The 27,075-nt window shown below is 38.3% G+C and overlaps 2 protein-coding genes across 6 annotated transcripts in view; one reads left to right on the top strand and one right to left on the bottom strand.

Annotated features, from left to right (window-relative positions):
• The window catches only part of ASB3 (ankyrin repeat and SOCS box containing 3), a 138,038-nt gene extending 137,132 nt beyond the window's left edge, over positions 1–906 (bottom strand). For 4 of the 5 annotated variants that reach the window (XM_036750705.1, XM_036750709.1, XM_036750707.1 and 1 more), the window contains exon 1: positions 336–534. The gene's annotated coding sequence lies outside the window, so the exon portion shown is untranslated. Of the gene's footprint in view, positions 1–335 lie in introns of all 5 variants that reach the window. The other variant, XM_036750708.1, reaches the window with a different exon arrangement.
• The window catches only part of ERLEC1 (endoplasmic reticulum lectin 1), a 54,091-nt gene continuing 27,616 nt past the window's right edge, over positions 601–27,075 (top strand). The window contains exons 1-8 of the mRNA XM_036750711.1: positions 601–954; positions 10,893–10,997; positions 11,338–11,418; positions 14,223–14,300; positions 17,013–17,076; positions 17,771–17,817; positions 26,325–26,548; positions 26,648–26,777. Coding sequence (XP_036606606.1) covers positions 724–954; positions 10,893–10,997; positions 11,338–11,418; positions 14,223–14,300; positions 17,013–17,076; positions 17,771–17,817; positions 26,325–26,548; positions 26,648–26,777 — 960 coding nt within the window. The 5' untranslated portion in view covers positions 601–723. The remainder of the gene's footprint in view (positions 955–10,892; positions 10,998–11,337; positions 11,419–14,222; positions 14,301–17,012; positions 17,077–17,770; positions 17,818–26,324; positions 26,549–26,647; positions 26,778–27,075) is intronic.

Genomic DNA, 27,075 nt, shown 5'->3' with positions numbered 1-27,075 from the left:
GGTGGGAGAAGGAGGAGGGGCCAGGGGGAAGCTCTAGAAGAGCCACTTCGGGGTAAGGGGGAGCAAACGATCCTAAGGTACGAGCCCGACGAAAATAACAACCAGTCATTAAGCCTCCGCAGGTGGAAGAGATTTTTTTTCCCTCAAGGCGAGAACCCTGAGGAGACGGTCAACCTCCTTCCCTTAAATTTCCCGAACCTTCCCCCCGCCCCCCGAGTATAAAACAGAGTCAAAGGGAGGCTGGAGCCGATGCGGGGAAGAAAAGGGCTGCGGCGAAGTCGGGGTCTACGGCGGGAGAGCTCCTGCAGCTCGGCCGGGGACTCCGCGGGACTCACCGGCTGCGAATACGAACGTGCGGCCGCTACGCTCCCTTGCAGTCTAGGGCTCCCAGGCCGGAATCTCGGACCCTCAGGGTCCCAAGCCCCTGGCCAGGCGGGCTGAGTGTAAGATGGCAGGGTCGGTGCGTGCTTCCAGCGCCCGGTGCCGCTACCCTCCCGGCGCAGCGGGTCGCACAGGGGATGAGGGGGCGGATGAGAGAATTACAGCCTCTCGGCCTCCGTAGGCGGACCCGGATGTTGATAGGCCGTTTGTCCCGGAAACGACCGCACGAAAGGGAGAGAGGTGGAGGCGGTTTCGAGGGGGCTCCCCGGAAGGAGACGTGGCGGCGGTTGGGGCTCCCGTTCGCTGGGCGATCTCTAGTCCCGCCGCCTCCGCCTCCTCTCTATGGGCCAAGGAGGCAGCGACGGCGACGGCGGCGGCGGCGGCGGAGGCTGGAGAAAGAGGCGGCGGAGGATGGAAGAAGGAGGCGGAGGCGGACGGAGGCTGGTCCCGGGCGCGCCGGTTCTGCTGGTCCTCTGCGGGCTCCTGGAGGCGTCCGGGGGCGGTCGAGTGCTCCCTCCACTCAGTGACGACATCCCCTTCCGAGTCAACTGGCCTGGCACCGAATTCTCCCTGGTCAGTGCCCGCGGCGGCCCCCCACGGTGGCCCCCAAGCGTCCCTACCCCGCTCCCCCAAGCTAGCGAGTGTTTTGCCTTTTAACCCGGCCTCTTGACAGGCGTGCGTAGACATCCGCCACCGAAGGCACAGGGCTTGGCTGCCCAACCACGACCCTCCCACCTTCTCCCGGGAAGCACTCCTAGATAGCGCCCTCAAAAACAGAACAGAAGAAGGTGTATACGTACATACATGTATATACACACTCGTACGAATGTAACCCGAGTCCCAAAGCCCACTGGTATGAGACATATATACGCACATATTCGTTTCATATATATGCACATATATCTGAGTCTGTGTGTATCGTATCTGCCTTCTTGGACAGTAGCCAATAGCTGTTCCTCCAAACAACCACCGTTCTTCTCTTCATCTTTACATACCCCCGGGCCTTCTCGAGGGCCCTCAAAGGCAGTTTTCCTTTCACTTCTATCCAGCAAGCTTCTTTTAAACTCCTACTGCGTGCCATGCACTGACTTAGTTGCTGGAGATAAAGACAAAATAAAAAGCGATCTCTGCCCTCAAGGAGGTATCGTGGGGGGGGGGGGGAGGGGGAGAAACGAGGGATACAGCATGTAAATAAGTAGATATGGATGGGATAATTTGGGGGAGGGGTCAGGCTTCTACTAATCAGTCAATAAGCTTTTATTAAGTTTCTATGTACCAGGCACTATGCTAAGTGCTGGGGACACAAAAAAAAAGGTCCCTGTTCTCAAGAAGCTCACCTTGTACTTGGGGAGACCTACAGGATAAATTGCGGATAATCAACAGAGGACAGGCAGCATTAAGTAGGAGGTGACATGTGAACTGAGTTTTGAAGGAAGCTAGGAATTCTAAGATAGAAATGAGGAAGGAGTACATTCTGGCATGGGGTGCAGCCTGGGCAAGGGCAAAGAGGTGGGAGGTGGTGTCCTGGATTAAAGAGAACAGCAGATAGACCACTTTGTCTAAGATGAAGAGTATCCGTGAAGGAATAATGTTCAGTAACCCCTAAAAGGTAGACTGAAGCTAAATTTTGAAGGGCATTAATGGCCATCTGAGGAGTTTGAAGTTCTTCCTAGAGGTGAAAGAGAACCACTGAAGTTTCTTGAGCAAGGGAGTGACATGATCAGACTTGAGTGTTAAGATGATTTTGGCAGTTTAGAAAAGTCAGAAGTCCAATTAGGAGACTCACTCCAGGTGAGAGGTGTTTAGGCCCTGAAAAGGCAGCTTGGCCTTGTGAGTGGAGAGGAAAGGGCAGGTTGGAGAGATGTAGAGAAATCCTTGAAAAAATTAGCCACTTAGTTGGATATGGAATAGTGAAGAAGAAATAATCTAGATTGACTCTAGTGTTGTAAAACTGGGTGACTAGAAGGTGCTTATGCCCTCAACAGAGTTAGAGAAATTTTGTCTCTTACAAATAAACACTATAAATTCTAGAGTGAGATCTCTCCTTGCAGGATTGTTTTAAAGAATTCAAGGATGGTGTCTACCACCCTCACTCTCTAGTCGTAATGCCCCTGAGAAATAATATGTATAGAAACAGCATAGTTTAATTTTTTTTTAATCCTCTACCAGGGGTCAGGAACTCAATGATCTGGTCCCATTTTTTCTAACTGGCACTGTGAATTTGGATCATCACTTCAACTCTCAGAGGCACCGCTTTCTCATCTGTAAATGAAGGCATTGAATTAGATAAGTGCTAAGTAAGGTTCCTTCCAGGTCTAAGTCTGTAATCCTGTGAACACTCCACATTCACAGCCCTAGGGAGTGACTAAAAGCTATCAATGTTGAACCAACTGAAGAACTCTAAACACTCACAAATACTACAGATATCTAAAGCAAGAGATTGTGTCATTACAGTGGTAAAATCTTCAACGCTCCAAGAATCTGTGACAGACTCCCTCCGCCAAAGTAGGCTGCAAATTCTCTAGGCCTACATTAGTCTTGAACTGTATGGTTGAACATTTATCACCCTGTGATCAACCTGGGATTAGCCTCTATAAATTTAGCTATGCTGGTCCTGGAATGAAAGATGTAGTCCTTTGGTGGGCCCTGCTTTTACTGTATATTCCTGGTTCATACTATATTTTACATACTATTGTCCATTCCACATTGTAGACTTTGGTTAGCTGAGGAATAATTTTTTCTACTTTGAAAATCAGTTACAGTGTTAGTGACACATAAAGGCATACTGGTATTGAACCAGTGCTTTAATACATCCATGATTTCATAAGTGTAGGCATACCTTACATCAGTATATATTGCCCACACACCCTCCATACCTTCTCATCCTGTGCAGTTCTTGTTCCTGTTCTCCCACAGATCTCCCACACAGGGTCTATCCAATGTGCTGAAGGCCTTAATCTAGGCCTTTTTGAAATTTCTTTCATTGTATTATAGCACCATCCTGTCGATCTGTTACTTTACTGTATAACCAGCCCATCTCCTTTTTCAAACGTGCATTTCCTGAGAGCAGGGACAGTTTTTCTTGTTATCTTTGTGTTCCAGTGCCTTTCATAGAGTAGGCTTAACAGTTGTTTGTTGAATTAGCTGTTGCACTCTCCATTACCCCCCTTCATACACAGAGATCACTGTTGGAAATATGCTGCAGCCATTTCTATTGCCATTCAGGTTTCCTGCAGCCTTGATTATTTGGAGATTGTTGTTGCCAAGAGAAAATTCAGTTGTGTTATCAGTCTTGTGTCTGTCATCTAATGTAAATTCAGAAATGTTTTGTCTATTTGTGCCTCATTTCTATGTCAATACTTGCTTTATTTTCAGTATTACCTTTTTGATATTTGATGTGTAAGTAATATTCCTCATTACATAGAATGTTGGAGTAAGAAGGAACATTGGAGATTGTTTTGTCTGACCCCCCTCATTTTTCATAAGACCAACAAGAAAAGAAATGGCTTCCCCAAGGTCACATAGTGGTAAGCAAAGTCTAGGACTAGGGCTCCATGTTCTGTCTCACATTCTTGCTTCAGAGTTCCAGCTCTATTCTTCAGGTTTTTCAGAGAAGGCTGGATTTGTAGACAAATTGTCATTTACCACCTGTTTAATCTTGGACAAGTTATTTCATCTCATTGGTCTTCCTCATCAATAAAATGATAGAGTTGGACCAGATAACTCTAGGCCCCTTTCAGTTCCAAATCTATTTTTCTTTGTTCTGAAATTCAACAATTAATACATTTTTCAATGCACCCAATAGTTCTTACTCCCTGGATATAACTGACATTGGACCTCTTGGAAAGGAAGGAGAGAGAAGTAGATATATAGAAAAAAGATCTAGTACTAGTCAATGAGGGGATCTATCTTTAATTGATTCCTCTTAATCATTTCTTTAGCAATTTAATTGATTTTTAAAATAATCTCTGATTCATAGTTCAACCAAGTGATTCTAGATACCTTTGACAATTTTATCATTGTTTACAATAAATATCTCCACCGTATTGTGAGTTTTTAAAGTTTGCATTATTATTAAAAAAGAAATTCTATCAAAAGAGGTCAGTAACCAAAGAAGAAGAAAATAAACTATCTTATCTTCACTGCTTACAGTAAGTTTCTCCAGTCAATCTCATCTTCTTTTCATGAGTGTCACCTTGCTCCATTTGTAAAGTATCTAATAATAATAATATTCCCTTGCTTTTTTCTGTGCTTTAAACCATATCTCTCAACCCCCAAACTTTTGGCTTTAATTTTCTCTTGGAAAAAGGTAAGAAGGGGCCGTACCAAATTCCTCATATGACACAATTATAGTCTTAATACTTAAACCAGGGAGAATCAAAACAAAGAAAACTACAGACTAATATCTCTAATGGATATTAATGCAAAAAATTTTAAATAAAATATTAGCAAGGAGACTACAGCAGCCAGTTAATAAACTAGTGTATTGAGCAACTACTATGTGCCAGGCACTGTGCTAAGTTCTGGGGATATTTTATAAATACAAATAAAAACAAAGATAATCCCTGTCCCCAAGTAGCTTAGAGTCTAATAGGAGACGACAACACAAAAGAAAGCTTAAAAAGGGGGAGAAGGATGAAGTTACCCATGGCCCTGCCCTCCAGTCGTAGAGTCCGATCAAGGGAGCAAAGGGTACTGATAAGATATGAGTGCCAGACAGATTCAGTCTTTCAGGTTAATGAGACTTCCCAGTGATACTTTATGGGGAAGGAAGGCATAATAGAAAGCTCCAAAGAAGTCCAAAAGCATTGTACCTGATAGGAAATATGTATAATCACAAAGATTACGCACTATTATTGAGGTTTAGTCTCTGCCCACCCAGGGCCAAAAATTGTTGAGGTTTCATGATGTGTTCTGGTGGAACCATCTCAAAGAAGTCAGAGTCAGACCACCTCTAATCCAAGAATAGGCATTTATTGAGATTGATGCCTCTCATGGAGCAGGCTAAGTTCCAAGAAGAACCAGCAGTTTCAGAGAAAGCAAGTTGGATTTTTATAGGGTAAAGATGAAATTACATAATAGAAATTTACATAGAGTACAGGAATGTGATTAATATTAAAAAGCAGAAGGAGTTTGTTAAGGGATTAGGTAATGGAGGAGGGGTCCTAGCTTCAGTGGAACTGTGCAGGTGCTATCATAGGGTGGGCCCATAGGGTGGTCAAGCATTCTGGTCATGGCTGCCCTCCAGTTGGCTATCTGTTGTGCTTCTGTCTGGTCAAGATGGATATGTGATTGTAGTTTGAGTACAAGAACACACCTGTTCAAATATGGGGGGGGGGCAGTAGCTAGGTAGAGGCAGTGACTGGGTTCCTATCACATGGACACACCTGCTGTTGCTGTGGGAACTAAGAGTTTAGGGACACACCTGTTGTTCTAGTGAGCAGTGAGTCATGTTAGGACATGGGGAGGGAGCAGCTAGGACAGTGGGGAATGCAGTTAGAATATTGGGGCTGGGGACAGCTCATAGAGGACTCCATCATTATGACCAGGCTAGATTTATACCAGAAATGCAGGGTTGGTTCAGTATTGGGAAAACCAGAAACATAATTGACCACATTGATAACAAAGCAACCAAAATCATATGATTATGTCACTAGATGCAGAAAAAACATTTGACAAGATACAGCACCCATTCCTGTTAAAAAAAAAAATGAAACCATAGGAGTAAATGGAGCTTTCCTTAAAACACTAAGTAGTATCTGTCTAAAGCAAGAGCCAGCATTATCTGTAATAAAAATTAGCTCAAGGCTTTTCCAGCTAAATCAGAGATAAAGTAAGAATATCCATTAGCACCATTACTCTTCAGTATAGTGCTAGAAATGCTAGCTGTATTAATGATAAGGGAAAAAAATTGAAAGAATAAGTACAAGCAAAGAGGAAACAGTCACCGTTTGCAGATGGTTTACTTAAAAAGTACTCTGGAAAGTCAACTAAAAATGAAACAGTTAACAACTTCTACAGAGTTTCAGGATATAAAAGTAAACACACAAATCATCTTAGTTGGTATATTACCAACAACAATCCAGCAGGAAAAGATAAATAGAGAAATTGCATTTAAAATAACTACAGATAGTATAAAGCTGTAAGTCTACCTGCCAAGATATTGGAATTATGTGAATTCAGTTACAAAACTCTTTAACACTCAAAAAAAGATCTGAATAATTGGAAAAATATTGATTGCTGATAGGTAAGCCAAGCCAATATAACATAATAATAAAATTGATCTGAAGAGCAGAAGGTCAAGAATATCAAGGGAAATTTTTTTAAAAGGTGCAGAGAAGGGGGCCTAGTGGTACCAGTTGTTGTTTAGTTGTTTTCAGTCATGTCCAACTTTTGTGGCCCCTTTTTGGGGTTTTCTTGGCAAATTATTTGAGTGGTTCACCATTTCCTTCTCCAGCTCATTTTACAGATGAAGAAACTGAGACAAGCAGGATTAAGTGACTTGCCCAGGATCACACAGTTAGTAAGTGTCTGAGGCCAGATTTGAGCTTAGGTGGCCCTGACTCCAGGCCTGTGTAATATTAATTAAGGTGGGACTTTTTTTACTGTTTTAGAATGCTAAATTAATTGTCTTTGATTGAGCCTTACTAGGTGCAAAGCCCCAGGCCCAAACCCCTAATTACTAGGCGCTAAGCCAATGTGGGCGTGAAGCCCCCAGGGCCCTAAGGGGAGATGCTAAGACCAGAGCCAATAGTAGGCACCTAAGTTCTGGTCACTCAGATGATGTTTGATGATGGCTAAAGACTATATAAAAAGAGAGAACAGAGCTGTTTGCTTGGGGGCTCTGAGCCACAGGAGGAGTGGCTTATGACTCTGGGCCAACCGTTGTTAAGAGTTCCCCTGCTCGCCAACCCAGATATTGATGGTTTCTCGGTAACTATGAATTGTGATCTGGTCTGTTTATATTGTGTGTGTTTGTAATTGCTCTGCAGTTCAGGTTGCTGGCTTTTCCTCCTGAACTAAGTGAGTTTATGTGTATATGTTAGATTAAAGTAAGATTGTTAACCCCTTGACGTTGCTTTCCTTAGTAAAGCAGATCAAAGGAACCTGTGCTGGCAGCATTCTTGTGGTTGGGTTTGTGTTGGTCTTTTACCCCCACAGCAGCTACTAGCCGAATTGTTGCAACAGCCTGGCACTCTATCCACCATACCAACAGTACTATTCTGTGAAGCAGTAGTCATCAAAATAGTTTGATTAGTGGATAAGAAATAGAGAGGACAATTAGTAGAATAGATTAGGTACACAACATACAGAAGCAAATGAGCACAGTAGCCTAGTGTTTGATAAACCCAAAGATACCAGTTATTGGGGCAAGAACTCACTATTCAACAAAAACTGTTAAGATAACTGGAAAGCAGTTTAGTAGGAACTAGGTAGAGACTAACACTGTATATACCACAGTGCATATACCAAGACAAACTACAGATGATTTATGTTTTATGATTTATGTCTGTGATGATTCAGACATAAAAGGTGACATCATAAACAAATTAGAGCAACATGGAAGAAATTACCTGTCAGATCTATTGGTAGGGGAAGAGTTCATGACCAAAGAAGAGAGATAGAGAGACATTCACAGGAGGTAAAAATAGATATTTTTTTATTACCAATACAGTTAAACTAAAAAGAGAAGCAGGAAATGGGGGTGGGGGTAGGGACAGAATCTTAGTAGCAAGTTTTTCAGATTAAAGTCTTATTTCTAAGATATACAGGGAACTGATTCAGATTTATAAGAATTAAGAGCCAATCCTCCCCCCGATCCCCGCCAAGATAAATTTCTCTTTGAAATTCATTAGATAGTAAAAGAAAATAATTTGTGAGATTTAAATAGAAATTTCTTTTCTTTGATATGTTACAGAAGTGTTCAATTCACAACCATCTGTCACTTTACAAAGTACATCCTAACAAGGTAGAGCCATAAAACAAATTACGTAAATTGAACTGTAATTTTTTCCATTGATTTTCATTACTTAATAGGAAGGCATCCCAACGATTACACCATAGTCATCCAAGAGACTGACTTGAAAAGTTTAGTCAAATAATGAGTTAATACCAGCCATAGTAAGAAAAATGGAGCAGGTTAAATCTTCCAGGCCAATCAATGCTGGAATCAAGTTTGGTGTACTTCCAGCCTGGGTAAAAAATAGGGAGACTATCACTCCCCATTCTCCCCCCCCCAAAAAAAAAAATACTTTCTTCACAACAATCCTGTAAGGCAGAGGGGGCAGATATTATCCCCACTTTACAAATAAGAAATTTAGGTTCAAAGAGATTAAATGTTCTCATAGCTAATGTGTCAAAAGTAGGATTTCATCCCAGGTCAGCTTACTCTAGATCTAGTACTCATTGCGCTATTAAATCTAATACTTCAAGTATCTGACCAGTGCACATAGTATTTGTGGATCATTACCCTGATTTGAACACTAAACTTTTCTTGGAATGAGGATTGTAGTCTTGTGAATGGCTAAAGACCTGGATTTGGAGACAAACACCTAGATTCAAATCCCATCTAGAGCAAACTGCTTAACCTGTCTTTGTTGTAGTTTTCTCATCTGTAAAAATAGAGATAATAATACCTACCAATATCACATGGTACTAGTAAAGCTCAAATGAAATATTTCCATTATGTTTTGCAGTCAGTAACATGCTATGTGAATGTCAGCTATTATCAATGTAACCTAAGATTGCATTAGCTTTTATGGCAGTGTCAACCAATAGTCACAATTCCTAAAGACTTAAGTAGCAACTTATTTTTATTATAAGAAATAGCAAAAGACATGCATGTTGAAGCCTCTTAGCCAGAGTACAGAGGAGCCCAACAATGCAGGCAAAGCCTTGGGTATTTAATAGTTACATTGAAAAGAGAAGGTCTCATGGGAAGAATGACAGGCAGTCCCCTCCCAAATGGGACTGACATGGGAGGAGAAAGGGAGCAATAGTGGAGGGGGAACAAGAGGGACCAGGAGGGGCACCTGCCCTCTTCACACACACACACACACACACACACACACACACACACACACACAGGAGGGACACCAGCCCTCTTCACAGACACACACACACACACACACACACACACACACATACCCTCCTTGGGAACTGCCAGACCATGGAATGAGCATATTCTGCTTATCTGAAAGGGTTCCAGCTGCACAGTTTATCAATCTGGGCTAGACTGGCTAGAGAGTTCTGTTAGGGTTGACTGTTGCATATTATGTCAGCTCAGGGGGGCGTCATCATTTGAACCTCCTGTATATTGCTGGAAAATATGGCAACCCAAGAAAACCGGTTAAGTTGACTTCAGGGCCACATTGTCAACACCGTTAAATCATTTTCAGTGAGCAAAGAGAGCTCCTAAATTTTTATTTTATTTGAAGTATTATCACACTAATTCCCCCCCCATTCTGTGTTTGTATAGTTGTTATTTGAAGCTATATATGAGATTCATATTTATCCCTGTTTAATTCCATTTTTGAGATCATAGATTTAGAATTGGAAAGGGGCCTTGGAAGTTATATAATCCAGGCTGCACCCCACCCTCACCTTTTATTTCAGATATTAAGGGGTCCCCCTGAACCTTTCTTTTTCAGTTGCCATATTTTCCAGAAATACTGGACCCAGAGTATGCAAGAAGTCCCCCTACACCCTAGCTGACATAATTTGTTGTTTGCTTTCCAAGCTGAACTCCCTGTGTGTCCTTGGGAGTCAAGACAAGCACCAGTCAATCTGCACTTAAGCTAAGAAATTGCCCGTGCAGCTGGGATCCTTGTAGATAAGCAGACCATACTATCTTCCTAGACTAGCAGTTCCCAAGGGAAAAGAATGTGGCTTTTGCCATTGCCTTGCTTCTCTCTTATGGGAGGGATTCTGTCCTTTTCCTACCTTTACTACACCATACTCCTCTCATGCTACACCCCTTTAAGTAGAGATTTCTGGTCCTTCCTTTGTCCTGCTGTTATAAATACACAGACTTCTTTATGGATTGTGAACTTTTTGGGTTCCAAGTGCGTGTTCGTTTCTCTTGTAACAAACCAAGTTTTCACTTCAGTTTTGTGAAATTGGAATTCCCTGTTGACACAGATGTCCTAGAAAAGTTAAGTGACTTCTCCAAAGTCACACAGCTAGGTTTACTAGAGTTATACAAAGCTGAGATTTATCCAGGTCCTCTGACTCCAAATCCAGGACTCATTCTACTGCTTTTCTTAGTGCATTATTCCAGCCTAAAAGATCTTTTTAAATTCCAATTCTGGCATCCAGTATTTTAGTTATCCTCCTTTCATTGTGTCAGTAATGGGTACTACTTCCCTTACAAATATGTAAAGAAGATACACACATATGCAAACATCAGTTGCAACAGTAGAACAGTTTGAATAAACTACAACTGTAATTATGTTTTGTTTCATACACTTAAGAAGTTAAACTAACATATACTTGTGTTTGTATATTTCTAGCCTACTTCTGGTGTTTTCTATAAAGAGGATAATTATGTCATTATGACAACTGCAGATAAAGAAAAATATAAATGCATACTCCCCCTTATAGCAAGTGGAGATGAGGTAAGTTCTGATAAATGTATCGAAAGTAATGCAACACATACAATAAAGTTCTTCCTTGGAAGAATTAATGCTCAATTATAAATAGCAACTGAGGGACTAAAACTTGAAACACAGTTTCCAAAACAGGATATAATTTTAAATACATATTTCTTCATTTTTTTGTATTAAAGATCACTAATAAATCTCACAAAGAACTTTTTCTCATTTCTTTGCTTTTGCTTGTTATACCCCCCCACACACCTCCACACACCTAGAATGTTCTTTCTCGCCTCTCTTTCTATCCTTTAATATAGAAAATATTCAAAGAAAATTATAATTAGTAAAACCTTATTTCTTGCAGGAAGAAGAAAAGGACTATAAAGGCCCTACTCCAGGTGAATTATTGGAACCACTCTTTAAACAAAGCAGTTGCTCTTACAGGGTATGTATTTTCTGTTCATTTGACCTTTATTTCGGGACTTTAGTAGATCCATGATCTCATCAGTGTGGGTTTTACTTCCAGTGGTACAAATTGCAACCTGTCCACACCTTCCATCCTGTTTGATGCTTATCTTGTCCTCCCATAAATCCTTCATAGGAAATCTATTCAGTGTTCTAGAGGCATTCTTTTAGATGTCTTAACATTAGGTGGTTACCAGGGTAGGATTCAGGTCATCCATCTGTTGGCCGTTGCTCTCATTATATGAATAACCAACATCATATTCCAATGAAACATTTCTTAGATGATATCCCTTATTACCAGATGTGTCAAACTTGGTGTGGCAAAACTCCCTAGTGAGGCCAAACTAGATTAAAATGTAATTGGGAAATGTTTAAAAAAAAATTTTTTTAATACAGAATAGATAATGTTAATTTGTAATTTTCTAAGTCAATATGCAACTCTATTTCAATTCAAATTTAACACCACTACCTTACATCATTTCTTATGCCCAAATTATAGTGTATAATAGTATGCTACTATGATTTACCCACTCTCTGTTTCACCTTGTTACATAATGTTAGAAAAGAAATACTCAGCACCCAGTTATCAAAAATAATTCTTTGTTTATTCCTACTTTAATATATGTTGTACTGTATTGTTAGAAAGTGAGCTATGGTTCTAGATAACCAGACATTTAATAAATTGCTTAACTCATGTCAGTTCAGTCAATCAATAAACATTTATTAATCGGACACTTTGTACTAGTTACTAAGTTCTGGGAATACAAAAAGTCTTCAAGGACCACCCTCAAGGAGCTTACAGTCTAATGGGGTAGATAATATGCAAACAAATATGTAGAAAGCAAGCCACATACAGGATAAATAGGAGATAATTTTTAAAAGGGAAGCCACTATAACCAAGAGGGATTGGAGAAGGCTTCCTGTAGAAAGTGGGATTTTAGTTGAGACTTCAAGGAAGCCAGGGATTCTGAAACTTTCAGAAACACACTTAAGTGTATTTTACCTGAAGTTTAGAAATATTCCTATCTACTACACTCAGGTATTCTGTTATAACAAATTATAAATTGTTTATAGGTAAATTTCAAAGTTAAACTTTGATTTATTTCTTTATATGGTATATATCTTCAAACTGCATTTACACTTATGTATTGTTTCACTTCTTGAAGTAGAGTATTCCCTAAGAAGTGCTTTTTGATATATTTTTAATTGCTGAGAAATTATTTCTAAACTAGGTGACTATGTAACAGATCCCAGAAGAATCAAACTATCTGCTAGCTAATCTCTTTTCTCTCAAAACTTCAGTAATGATTAATTCATGGTTTTAGAAAATTTTACTGGAAAACTCTACATGGAATTCAAGAGAGATTTGTCAAATTTTTTTTTGAAACAGTCACTTAACATTCATTTAAACTGTTGCCCTCCTAGCCGTACCAGATCTCAAACTGTATTTCTAAAGCAGTAATCATCAAAACTATCTGGGACGGGTTAAGAAATAAGACTGGTGGATCAGTGGAATGCATTAGGTTCACAAGACACAGTAGTAAATGATTATAGTAATCCAGTGTTTGATACACCCAAAGACCCCAGCTTCTGGAACAAGAACTTACTATTTGACAAAAACTGCTGGGAAAACTAGAAAACAGTATGGCAAAAACTAAGTATAGACAAACATTTTAACACTTTATACCAAGATAAGGTCAAAATAGGTACATGATTTAGACATAAAGGGTAATAACATAAGCAAATTATAAGAGCAAGGAATAGTTTACCTGTCAGATCTATGGAGAAGAGAAGAATTTAGGACCAAAAAGGAGATAAGAGAGCATTATAGGATATAAAATGGATAATTTTGATTATATTAAAAAGTTTTTGCACGGACAAAACCAAAGCAACCAAGATTGGAAGGAAAGCAGAAAGCTGGGAAACAATTTTTACAGCAAGTGTCTCTGATAAAAGCCTCATTTTTCAACCCCCAGGGAATCAGCAAAGATACTAATTTGAAAATTAATAACTTAAGCAAAGTCACAAGCTACAAAATTAATCATCAAAAATCAACAGCATTTCTATATAATAATAACAAAACACAGTAATAGAAACAGAAATCCCACTCCAAATAACCACAAAATACACAAACTATCTGGGGGTCAACTTCCCAAAGCACATAAAATACTTATATAGATTCAATTACAAAGCACTCCTTGAAGAACAAAAGAACAATCTATATAGCTAGAGGAATATTCAGTGCTCATGGCTAGGCCATGCCAATATACCAAAATTGTTTTGCACTTTGCTATACCAATCAAATTACCAAGAGGATAGTTCACAGAGATTCAATAACAATTAAAAAAATCATTTGGAAAAACAAAAGATATAGAATATCAAAGGAAATGATGAAAAGAAGTAAGGATAAAGGGAGAATAGCACTTCCATACCTCAAACTGTAAAGAGAACTGAGTCAAATTTATAAGAATACAAGTTATTTTTCAACTGATAAAAGGTCAAAGAATATGAACAGGTAGTTTTCAGATGAAAAAATCAAAAGTATCTACAGTCATATGAAAAAATGTTGAAAATAACATTTGGAACTCAAACTTCTTTTAAAGAATGTTAAAATTTGTCTTTACATGTAATAAGAAAAAATAAAATACTATTCATAAATAAATAAACTGTTGCCAGCTGATCAGTTATCCATCTGATAAATTCTTCAATATCAAATTGAAATTCAAAAGATTTCAGTTTTCAGAAATTTAAAAATACTTCAGGTTGTTTTGTTTTTTTTTTTAGATCGAATCTTACTGGACCTATGAAGTATGTCATGGAAAACACATTCGGCAATATCATGAAGAAAAAGAAACTGGTCAGGTATGTTTTTCTTAAAGCGTGATCAAACCTTGTCACATTTTCATAATGAAATTTGAACATTATTTTGAACCTCTCAAAAGCAATTATCATCTTATAATAATCTCTGTATGTGCCATATCCATATTCTAGGCTATGAGTACCTTGAATGTAAAAACAATACCATCCCTTTCTCTAAACCTTGTCTCAGCTAATGCCAAAAATCTGTAGTAGGTACAGTGGTAAATATATGTCAAATCAAATTGAACGAGAGTAAGAATTTTAAATACTTTATTGTTAAAGCAATTATGTTAACAAAGTCAGCAATCCATAAATAAGAAATACTTGTTAAGTAACTACCCAAGTTCTACCATTTTAGGTATTAGAAATACAAAGATTAAAAATAGTCCCTGCCCTCAAGGAACTTATTTATATATAAGTATAATATAAGGATAATAGGGACAAAAGAGAGGTTTTTTTAAAGATTGTTTAACAAAATTTGAGGAAAGAGAAAATACGTTTTCTGCTAGGAGATCAAGAAAGGCTTTCTAAGACTTAAAAACTCTTATCAAAGAAATAACTAACCATGATTCCAAAGGACCAGTTTTAAGACATGCTACCAACTTGACAGAGAGGTGATGATGGACTTAAGACACAGAATGAAACATATATACCGAGCTATGGCCAGTATGGGAATTTGTTTTGTTTGCCTGTTCATATTTTTTACAAGAGTTTTGTTCTGCCTTTGTTCTCTTTTTTTTTTCATTTTGAGTGTCAAGGATACAGGAAGAAGAGGATGACTTGGGATAAGGTTCCCTCTGTACTGCCCTCAAAATAAGAATAGAGCAGAAGGAAACACAGATAAACAGGACAGCTTTGAAAGTTACATGTTGAATTTATACTTAAAAAGAAAAACAGGTCCTATATAATGTTCACAGTTTCATATACATCGTTCTCCATTTCTACAATGTACCTGGAAGTACTCTTTCTGCCATTCAAAAAAATTTTTAAATGAGGAAAAAGTCTTCAGATAGGAGGAGATGGCATTTAAACTAAAGAAGAAAGGATTCTGAAAGGCAGAAATGAGAAGGGCACAGAGTATCCTAGGAAAGGCATTGAGTAAAATATAACATGGTAAATTAGAATAACTAAACAACAGTCCACTATTGGCTCAAAAGCAGATTACCTGAAGGGAAGTAATGTGAAATAGGGCTAGAAGGCTATGTTGGAACTAGATTGAAAAGGGGTTTAAATGCCAAGCTAAAGAGTTTGTCCTGTTTTCTAAAAGAATGAGCAGTATGGAGTCATGCAGGGTTTTTAAGCAGAGTGTAACATGTATATATTAGAAATATTATTAAAGCAGCCTGGTTAAGAAATAGATTGGTGAGTATAGAAGTAGAGATAGCTGCCTGTGTTAAGGTAGGCACAGTATGAGGGAAGAAAAGGGAGTAACTGTGGGACTTATGGAGATAGAATCAACAGGATTTAGAAAATGGGAGACATAAGATTGTGCGGGATGGTGGGAAGGGGAAAAGGGAGTGAAGGAAAAATAGGACTCAAGGATTTCTAAGGTTTTGAGGTACTCAGCCTGGAAGGGCAGTAGTTCTATTGAGGAAGATTTATGAGTTCTCTTTTGAACATGTTGAGTTTGAGATGCCAGTGGAATATCCCATAAAGGTGTCCAGCAGGTAGTTGGGGGTATAAGACTAAGATTTGGAGAAGAGATTAAGGAGGGAAGGGAAAGAAAGTGCACACCATAAAGAGAAATAGCCATGGGTGGGGGTGTGGCGGGGCGTGGGACGGCAGGAATGGGACTTAAGCCCTGATAACAAAGAGTACAACGAAGGGAGAGAATAGTCACTAATATTAAATAGTGCCCAGTGGTCAAGGAGGATGCTCACTGAGAAATGGACATCAGTTATAGCAATTAAGACCTCATTGGTGGTATTTGAAAGAGAAGTTTCAGTGGAGTTACCAGATTAAAGTTGAGATTGCAAAATGCTGAGGATTAAATGAGTAGTGAGAAAATGGAGATATTATATATCTAAGAGTTGAGCAGTGGATAGGAGAAAGATAGGACAATAGCTCAAGCAGATGACATGATCAAAGGAAGTATTTTTAAGGGTAGAAGAGACTTAAGGATATTGTGGGGCATCAGGAAAATCAGTAGTATATGGCAAGAGATTAAAGATGAGTCAGAAAAGGAAAGATTGATTGGTCCCAAAAGAGACAGAAAGAAATGAGATAAAAAGTATGTGTAGAGAAGCTATCTTTAACAGAGATTCTCAAAATTAAGAATTAGAAGGAACTTGTGACCTTCTAGTCCAGCACATACATGAAAAAGAATCCCTATTATGACATACCTAATGACACTAGCCTTTGCCTAAAGAACTCCAATGAGGAGAAACCCACTGCTTCCTAATGTAGCCCACTCCACTTTTGCACAGCCCTAATTGTTATGTTTTCCTGACATCAAGTCTTAATATGTGTTTTAGCAACTTTAATATATTGCTCCCAGTTCTTCCTTCTGGAACCAAACAAAATAAATACTAACTCTTCCGCATGACAGCATTCATTGACTAGAGAGTAGGAGTAGAGAAATCAGATGGTTGGGATGACCCAGGATTGAAGAAGAGCAGGGTGTGAATAGTCAAAAGGGGTTCAAGGATAGAGGACAATGCCTTGTTGAGCTAAGTAACTACAAAAAAATTTTGCTTTTTTTATCTTCAAATATAGAAAATAAATATTCAGGAGTACTTCCTTGGGAACAAGATGAAAAAGAACCCACTAACTGAAACAGGTTTGTTATTGCATGATCATTTAATTGTAAGACTTGAATTTATCTTAAAAGTACATGTTCAAGCAGAAATTATTTCTAGGATGGTCTCAGAGACTCTGAAGTATAAAAATAGTAAAGCTCCAAATTATTAGAAATTATTTCTAAGAATCTTTTCCTTTTTTATTCTTTGTTTTGGTAAATACTGATTTTTTTTTCCTCCTTCACCTGTTTTTCTCAGGAAGGTATATTTGAAAATTTGCATGTGTTACACGCATGTACAGATATTGTGAAGGCAGTTTGTGAAGTAACTTGGCCAGGTTCCCTAGTGAATATTTTATTCAGGGAAAAATAAAAAACCCAGAATATTGCAAAAGATCATTTTAGTCTTGCTCTGAATAAGTGAAGAGAGACCATTTTTCCATTTGAAGATAAAAAAGATGATATCTTATGTGACGATATTTTTTAAAATACAAAATTTTTCAAGGAAGTAAACTTAAAATTACTGTATGTTGGCCAATAAAAGTGAAACTCATATATGTATGTCCTATATTAAAATTTTCTTTCAGAAATATTTTAATGGAGGCCTTCAAGGAAGTTTGGAAGAACCCATTTATTTCAAATTTTGGGTTTCTAAGTTAATTGAAAACTTTGTGTCATTTATAACTGCATTATAAGTTGCTGCACTTACTTCATTCATTCTTACATTACTCCATAGAAAAAGAAGAAAAAGAAAAGGAAAAATCCAAAGAAAGTTCAAAGGAGGCAAGTGAAAAATGTCAAGTTTCATTCTTACTACCCATTGACAGTGAGGCCATTGTATTAAAGATTGGATTTACACAATATTTCTCTTACTGACCATTGTTTAAGATAGGGCAATATCTTCTGTGACTGTTACTAAAAATAAGGTAAACCATTGACTTATGTCTTCATATTGAAGTTACTGCTTTTTAAAAAAAAAATCTTTAAATTTAATAGCATAATCTTACTCATTTTTAAAGATTCTATAACACAAGCCTACTAAAGTTGAATTTAGGGAATCTGCTCTTAATTTTGTGTTCTATACTCTGCCATGAGACTGTTAAAAGAATGTCACAAAAAACTGAAATTAATATGGTCTTTTCTAAAAATTCCCTTACGAATCAAATCAGTTACATTCTTGACTTCTCTTGTGTATAAGACAGGCCTTTAAAGTATAGCTCATCTAGAGTAACTACAAAGTTACCTGTGTTATAATGAATCAGCCTGAAGTGCCCATTCCCAGCCTTGAAGAAACATTCCAACATCATGCAGCTTGCCTTAATGACCATCTTGGGATTCATGAGTTTGTTCCTGGTATTTCAGCTATATAGGTGTCCATTACAAATACTTTACCAAAAATGATGTTTTTCTTCTTGCCCTAAATCTTCTCCTTTCAGCCCTCTAATTACTGGCTTGGAAAAAGAATACTTGTGGGGAAATGCCCCCTTCAAATCTGGGACCACAGGCAAATTATTTTCCTACAGTTTGTGTGAATATTTTAAGACTTGGGCAGTTTATTAGGATTGAAGTAACATCATAAATAGAAATATTGTTGATTAATGGGATAAGATGGTCTACTACAGCAGAAGTGTTGTTTTGGAAAACATTTCTTCTGCTAAGATTTTTGAGTTAAACCAGCTTAGAAGCAGGAAGTCAGAAGAAAATGAGCAGCTAGAGGTATGCATGCTGACAGCGATGAGAAATGGCAGATAACTGACAACCTGCCATCCAGTGCAGAAATAGAACCCAAAATAGATACAGAAAGAGAATCACATGGCCAGTTAGGGCAACAGGCAGCCTGCCTGGCCTCAAAAGCCCATCAGGATTTCCATGTATTGTTGGAAAGGGAGAGAGATGTTTGGTCTAAATCTCTGATGTTTTCAATGTGAAAGACTACTAGTATGAAAACTCCTTCCTCCAATGCAGTTTTACTCCTTAGTCTCACCCTGCTGGACTTTGCAGAGATGTCAGGGGCACCAACAGATGAAGTGATTTGCTTATGAGATTGTAGAGCTATTATGTGTCAGAGGCAGGAGCTACGTGCAAATCTTAGTAACTCTAAGACTGACCCTCTATCCTCTAGGCTTAATAGTGGATAATAATAATTGATGTTCATAGGACAAACCTAAATTATTAAGGAAAAGATCAGATTTATGTTTTATTATAGTTTGTTTTTTTAAGGCAGAAAATTATATTTCAAAAATTTAGAAAGATTTCTGTCTTGAAGAGGCAAGCTTCAGTTATCTGAAAATTTCACTTAATGTGAAATGGAAATACAGTAATAATCACATAGGTCACTCTCCTCACAATAAGTCTGTGAGGGAGGTAGTATATTTTTATCCCCATTTTAAAGTTAGGGAAATCTTATGGAAAGACTTGGTCAACAGTTGCACAAAATGAGTAAGTATGCATGGGCTGGAGTCTGCATTATTAGTGTTTACTTCCAAATCAATGAAGTAATAGGTCCATAAGTATTGAATACTTTAAAATAAATATGGGGCGGGGGGGAGAGATACGAGTATAGAGCCAAGAAGGCGGAGTAGAGACAGCAATCCAGCCAAACTCTCCCAGTATTCTCCTCCAAACAACTTTAAAATAACGCCTCAAATTGAATTTTGGAGCAATGGAGCCAACAGAAGGTTAGGGCAAGATATTTTTCTAGCCTAAGACACCTTAGAAGGTTGTTAGGAGAGGTCTGTGATACTGCAGTGGGGGCTAATCTGGAGCACACATGGCAGCAATATCAGGGTGTGAGTCTTGGAGGTGGCAGTGGCAGTAGAAACTTCAGGAGCTCTCAGCCCACAGGCAGCAAGGGAATCAGAAAATTGGTCCGAAAGAGATTACAGGGAACCCTTTACTGGTCCTGGGTACAAGACCTGGCAGTTTGACAATGTTATTGCCCATATGCAGTTCTGGGTTGCAGTTCCAAGTTAGAGAGGAGTGCTTATGGTTGTTTACAAGGGAGCAGGAGTCCTTATCATAGTTCCTAGGCAGAGAGAAGCACTAGCCCTTGCAGCTTCAGGAAAGCAGGGGACCGGGTCACAGTTCAAGGGCTAAGAGGAGTTCTAGCACTTGTGGCTTCAGGAGAGAATTAGCCCTTTCTGGGTAAAGACCAGAGCATAGACCTCGAAAGCAGTAACCACAGTTCCTCAGATGACATCACCTTGGAAGCACCGAAAATTTGCACATCTCCAGAACTAGCACTGAAAACAGCAGCATGAAAAACCTGAAGCTTGGGACAGTGCCTCTTCACCCCACAGGGAGAAGAGCCCAACTGTAACATAAAGTTCAAAGTCAAGAAATAGTCTGGAAAAATGAGCAAACAACAAAAAAAGAACTCGACCATAAAAAGTTTCTGTAAGGGCAAGGAAGACCAACTCAGAAGAACACAACACTGTGAGAACAGCTATAAGCAAAGCCTCAAAGAAAAATACTAATTGGACACAAGCTGAAATGTTAAAACAGATAAGAGTAAAGGGAAAATTGGGAAAAGAAATGAGTGATGTAAGAAAATGATGAAAAGAGAAATTACAGTTTGATAAAAGAGGCACAAAAAATGAAGAAAACAACACCTTAAAAAACAAAATTAGCCAAATGGTAAAAGGGGCACAAAAGTTCATAGAAGAAAAGACATCCTTAAAAAGCAGAATAGGCCAACTGGAAAAAGAGGTTCAAAAGTTCACTGAAGAAAAAGAACTTTTTTAAAAGCAGAATTAGCCAAATGGAAAAAAAGTTACAAAACTCACTTAAGAAACTAATTCCTTAGAAATTAGAATTGGAGGGGGTGGAGCCAAGATGGCAGCTGAAAAGCAGGGACTTGTGTGAGCTCCCTACCACGTCCCTCCACAAAACTATAAAAAAATGCCTCTGAAAAAGTTCTAGAACTGCAGAACTCACAAAATAGCAGAGGGAAGCAGGGATCTAGCACAGGACAGCCTGAATGGTCGCTGGATGAGGTCAGTTTCGCACAGAGCAGAGGGGAGTGGAGCTCGGCGTGGGTGGTGGCAGGACCAACCAGACCAGCAGTAGGTTGGAACAGGCCCTAGCGCCCTGAATCAGTGAGCTGTGGCAGTTACCAGACTTCTTAACCCACAAACACCAGAGACGACAGAGAAGGTTAGTGGGAAAAGCTGTGGGGGACAGTTAGCGGTTTGGCCACTGCCCCAGGGGCAGCAGGGGAGGTGCAGCTACAGAACTACAGCTGCAGTTACTTCCAGCCCCAGGCCCACGTGGTGGGAGGAATTAAGTGGCAGATCAGAGCAGGAGTGCAAAGCCTGCTTAAGATTTGCGTCAGGTCCGGGTTGGTGGTTCTTGAGGAAGGAGGAGTGCTGGTGTGGCAGAGCTGGCTGTATAGAAATAGCTCTGAAATCAACAGCACATCCCCTCAAGCTTGGAACAAAGTACTCTTTGCTGTACAAGCAGTCATACCCCAATGAAAAACTCAAGGGTCAAGTAAGTTGACTGGGAACATGGCCAGGCAGCAGAAATGCACTCAGATTCAGTCTCAGACTTTGGAATCTTTCTTTGGTGACAAAGAAGACCAAAACATACAGCCTAAAGAAGTCAACAAAGTCAAAAAGCCTACACCAAAAGCCTCCAAGAAAAACATGAACTGGTCTCAGGCCATGGAAGAGCTCAAAAAGGATTTGGAAAAGCAAGTTAGAGAAGTAGAGGAAAAATTGGGACAAGACATGAGAATGATGTGAGAAAACCATGAAAAACAAGTCAATGACTTGCTAAAGGAGACCCCCAAAAAAATACTGAAAAAAATATTGAAAAAAACAATACTTTAAAAAATAGACTAACTCAAATGGCAAAAGAGCTCCAAAAAGCCAATGAGGAAAAGAATGCCTTGAATGGCAGAATTAGCCAAATGGAAAAGGAAGTCCAAAAAACCACTGAAGAAAATACTACCTTAAAAATTAGATTGGAACAAGTGGAAGCTAGTGACTTGATGAGAAATCAAGATATTATAAAACAGAACCAAAGGAATGAAAAAGTGGAAGACAGTGTGAAAATATCTCATTGGAAAAACCACTGACCTGGAAAATAGATCCAGGAGAGATAATTTAAAAATTATTGGACTACCTGAAAACCATGATCAAAAAAAGAGCCTAGATATCATCTTTCAAGAAATTATCAAGGATAACTGCCCTGATATTCTAGAGCCAGAGGGTAAAATAGAAATTGAAAGAATCCACCGATCACCTCCTCAAATAGATCCCAAGAAGAAAACTCCTAGGAACATTGTCACCAAATTCCAGAGCTCCCAGGTCAAGGAGAAAATACTGCAAGCAGCCAGAAAGAAACAATTTGAGTATTGTGGAAAAACAATCAGGATAATGCAAGGATCTGGCAGCTTCCACATTAAGGGACCGAAGGGCTTGGAATACAGTATTCCAGAGGTCAGTGGAGCTAGGATTAAAACCAAGAATCACCTACCCAGCAAAACTGAGTATCATGCTCCAAGGCAAAATATAGACTTTCAATAAAATAGAGGACTTTCAAGCTTTCTCAGTGAAAAGACCAGAGCTGAATAGAAAATTTGACTTTCAAACACAAGCATCAAGAGAAGCATGAAAAGGTAAACAAGAAAGAGAAATCATAAGGGACTTACTGAAGTTGAACTGTTTTGTTTACATTCCTACATGGAAAGATGATCTGTATGATTCATGAGACCTCAATATCATAGTAGCTGAAAGGAATATGCATATGTGTGTGTGTGTGTGTGTGTGTGTGTATACGTAGGTGTATGTATATATATATATATGTGTGTGTATATATACACACACACACACACACACACAGAGGGCACAGGGTGAGTTGAGTATGAAGGGATGATATCAAAAAAAATAAAATAAAATTAAGGGATAAGAGAGGAATATATTGAGAGAGGGAGAAAGGGAGAGATAGAATGGGGTAAATTATCTCACATAAAAGTGGCAAGAAAAAGCGGTTCTCTAGGAAAGGAAGAGGGGGCAGGTGAGGAGGAATAAGTGTATCTTGCTCTCATTGGATTTGACCTGAGGAGGGAATACCATACACACTTAATTGGGTATCTTACCCCACAGGAAAGGAGGAGGAAGAAGATAAAAAAGGGGGGATGATAGAAGGGAGGGCAGATGGGGGGAGGAGGTAATCAAAAACAAACTTTCGAAAAGGGACAGGGTCAAGGGAGAAAATTCAATAAAGGGGCATAGGTTAGGAAGGAGCAAAACATAGTTAATCTTTCACAACATGAATATAGTGGAAGGGTTTTACATAACGATACGCATGTGGCCTATGATGAATTGCTTGCCTTCTTAGGGAGGGTGGGCGGGGAGGGAAGAGGGGAGAGAATTTGGAACTCAAAGTTTTAAAAACAGACTTTCAAAAACAATAACAAAAAAGTTTTTGCGTGCAACTAGGAAATAAGATACACAGGAAATGGGGCATAGAAATTTATCTTGCCCTACAAGAGAAGAAGGGAAAGGGGGATGGGAGGGGAGTGGGGTGACAGATGGGAGGGCTGACTGGGGAATGGCACAACCAGAATATATGCCACCTTGGAATGGGCGGGAGGGTAGAAATGGGGAGAAAATTTGTAATTCAAACTCTTGTGAAAATCAATGCTGAAAACTAAATATATTAAATAAATCCAAAAAAAAATTAGAATTGGGCAAGTAGAAATGAATGACTCCATGAGATATCAATAAACAATAAAAGAGTCAAAAAATGGAAAAGTAGAAGAAAACACAAACTGTCTCATTAGGAAAAAAAAACTGACCTGGAAAATAGATCCAGGAGAGAAAATTTAAAAATTATTAAACTATCTGAAAGCCATAATCAAAAAAAGAGCCTAGGCATCATATTTCAAGGAATTATCAACATAAACTGCCCTGATAGCTTAGATCCAGAGGGCAAAATAGAAATTAAAAGATTCTATGGATTATCTAATAGAGATCCCAAGATGAAAACTCCCAGGAATATTATAGCCAAATTCAAGAGCTCCCAGGTCAAGAAGAAAATATTGCAAGCAGCCAGAAAAAAAGTACCATGGAGCCACAGTGAGGATAACACGAGATTTAACAGCTTCTATATTAAAGGAGCAGAGAGTTTGGAATATGATACTCCAGAAGGCAAAGGAGCTAGGATTATGAGCAAGAATCACCTACCCAGCAAAACTAAGCATAATGTTTCAAGGAGGGAAAATGAATATGTAATGAAATAGAGAACTTTCAAACATTTCTGATGAAAAGACCAGAACTGAAAAGAAAATTTGACATTCAAACACAAGTAAACATGAAAGAGAAATCATAAAGGACTAAATAAGGTTAAACTTATATTCCTGTATGAGAAAATGATACATGTAATTCTTAAAAACTTTATCATTACTAGAGCAGTTAGAAGGAGTCTGCATAGACAGAGGACACAAGAGTAACTTAATTGTGTTGGGATGATCTAAAAAAAAATGAAGGGGTTAGAAAGAGGATACACTGGGAGACAGGAGAAGGGAAAGAACTCACCCATAAAATGGAAGTAGATAGCAGAGGGGCTAGAGCAGAATCTGTTATGTTTCAGCTGAAGTAAAAAAGCTAGGGGTAGCAGTCATGATCTCGGACAAAACAAAAGCAGAAATAGACCTAATTTAAAAAGATGATCAGGATAACAATATTTTGCTAAAAAGGTACCATAGACAGTGAAGCAATATTAAAAAATTTTATAGCAAGTTTCTCTCATAAAGGCCTCTTTTCTCAATATATAGAGAAGTGAGTAAAATTTGTGAAAAATAAGAGCCATTCCCCAATTGATAAATGGTCAAAGACTATGAACAGGCAGTTTTTAGTAGAAGAAATCAAAGCTATTTATAATCATATTTTTTTTAAGAAACACTCAATTACTACTGATTAGAGAAATTAAAATTAAAAGAATTCTTATGTATCATCTCATACCTATCAGAAATGCAAATGCTGTAGGGCATATGGGAAAATATGTATACTGATGAACTATTGATAGAATGCAAACTGGTCCAGCCAGATAGGAAATGACAATATTTCCAATTTGGAGAATAGTTTGAAACCACACCCAAAGGGCTATAAAACTGTATACCTTTTAACCCAGCAATACTATTACTAAGTCTGTATCCCAAAGAGATCAAAAAAGAGAGAAAAGGATCTATCTGTACAAAAAATATTTATAGCACCTCTTTCTGTGGTGGCAAAGAATTGGACATTGAGGGGATCCACATCATTTGGGGAATGGCTGAATAAGTTGTGGTATATGTTGGAGATGGAATACTATTTTGCTTTAGCTAATGACGACAGGGATAATCTCAGAAAAACCTGGGAAGACCTATATGAACTGACACAAATGAACATACCCAGGAGATCACTGTACACATTAACAGCAATATTCTAACAATGATCAACTGTGAAAGACTTAGCTGCTACTCTGATCAGTGCAGTGTTTCAAAACAGTTTGAAGGATCATGATGAAAAAAGTCGTCCACCTCTAGAGAGAAAACTGCTGAACTCTGGGTACAAGTTGAAGTATAATTTGTTCACTTTCTTTATTTTTCTTGATTTTATTTCAACTTGACTAATATGGAAATATATTTTACATGATTCCACATATATAATCAATATCATATTGCTTGCTTTCTCTGGGTTGGGAAGGGACTGGAGGGACAGAAAGAATTTGGAGCTTGAATTTTTTTTTTAAAGTTAAAAACGGATAATTTAAAAAAAAAAAAGTAAAATAAGTATTTTCAACCTTTGTAGGCTTGTGTGACCTAAAGACATTTGATAACTTATTAAGAAAAAGAAATTTTCCATGAAATATATAGACTATAAAAATGAAAATAGGACTCTAAATGAATTTGTAGTTCTTTCCTAACATGAACAGTGGCTTAGATTTAGTATATATTTTCATCTGCATTAAGCATTTTCTTATAGTCTGTGCTTATGTTTTGGGTTTTGGTTGAGGCAGGGATTTAGAAAATAGTTAAAATAATCAAGAACACTGTATAGCTTTAAAAATGGATTTATTTTGAAATTGTTAAGCATTACAACTAAGGTAGTTTCTTAGAATATATAAAAGTTGATTTGGCAATGTGTATATTTGGCTACTTAAGGGTTCGTAAATCAAAAAGAAAATTAACAGGAAGAGATCTTGAAAAGTTACCTGTACATTTGTGTACTCTTAAAGTCTGTGGCTATTTTACATTTATAAGAAATGTCTTTTGTGGTGGTTTTCTTCCTTTTGTTTTTAAGATTCCCACTAAAAATATTGAAGGTCAGATGACTCCCTACTATCCTGTGGGAATGGGAAATGGCACCCCTTGTAGCTTGAGACAGAACCTCCCCAGATCAAGTACTGTAATGTATATCTGTCATCCTGAAGCCAAACATGAAATTCTTTCAGTAGCTGAAGTTACTACTTGTGAATATGAAGTTGTCATATTGACACCTCTGCTGTGCAATCATCCTAAATATAGGTAATGTATTTAGAGTTAATAGCGTTACACCCATCAATCCTAAATATTTGCTCTGCCCTTTGTAAACAGTAGCTTATGTCCTTGTTCCTGTTTGAGTAGGTTCAGATCTTCACCAGTGAATGACATATTTTGCCAGTCACTCCCAGGATCACCCCTTAAGCCTCACAATCTGGTACAGTTGGAGCAGCAACAAGAAGTAATGAAGATCCCTTTTAGAAGAGCTAAAGAGGTATAAAAATGTTACTTAATGCTATTTTATTCCGCGGTTTATAGCACTGTCTTACTGTGTACATGATTTCTATAATTCATTCTCTTTTATGACCTAAACTATATTGGCTTTAGATAGGAAATTTTAATTTTTTATTTTTCTTTTCCTTATTTCAACTCCCCTCTTTATTCCATTCATTTCTACCTTCCTTTTACTACTACAGAGCTTTGAGGCATTTTGAATTTTGTAAACATTCTATTCAGTTCTGTACCTTCAAATTTCCATTTTTAGCTTCTGATAAGAAGCTTCCTAATCTTTA

Source organism: Trichosurus vulpecula, chromosome 3 (genome assembly GCF_011100635.1).
Source record: "Trichosurus vulpecula isolate mTriVul1 chromosome 3, mTriVul1.pri, whole genome shotgun sequence".
NCBI lineage: Eukaryota > Metazoa > Chordata > Mammalia > Diprotodontia > Phalangeridae > Trichosurus > Trichosurus vulpecula.
Note: the sequence above shows the minus strand (reverse complement) of the source record. Positions and strands in the feature narration are given on the sequence as shown.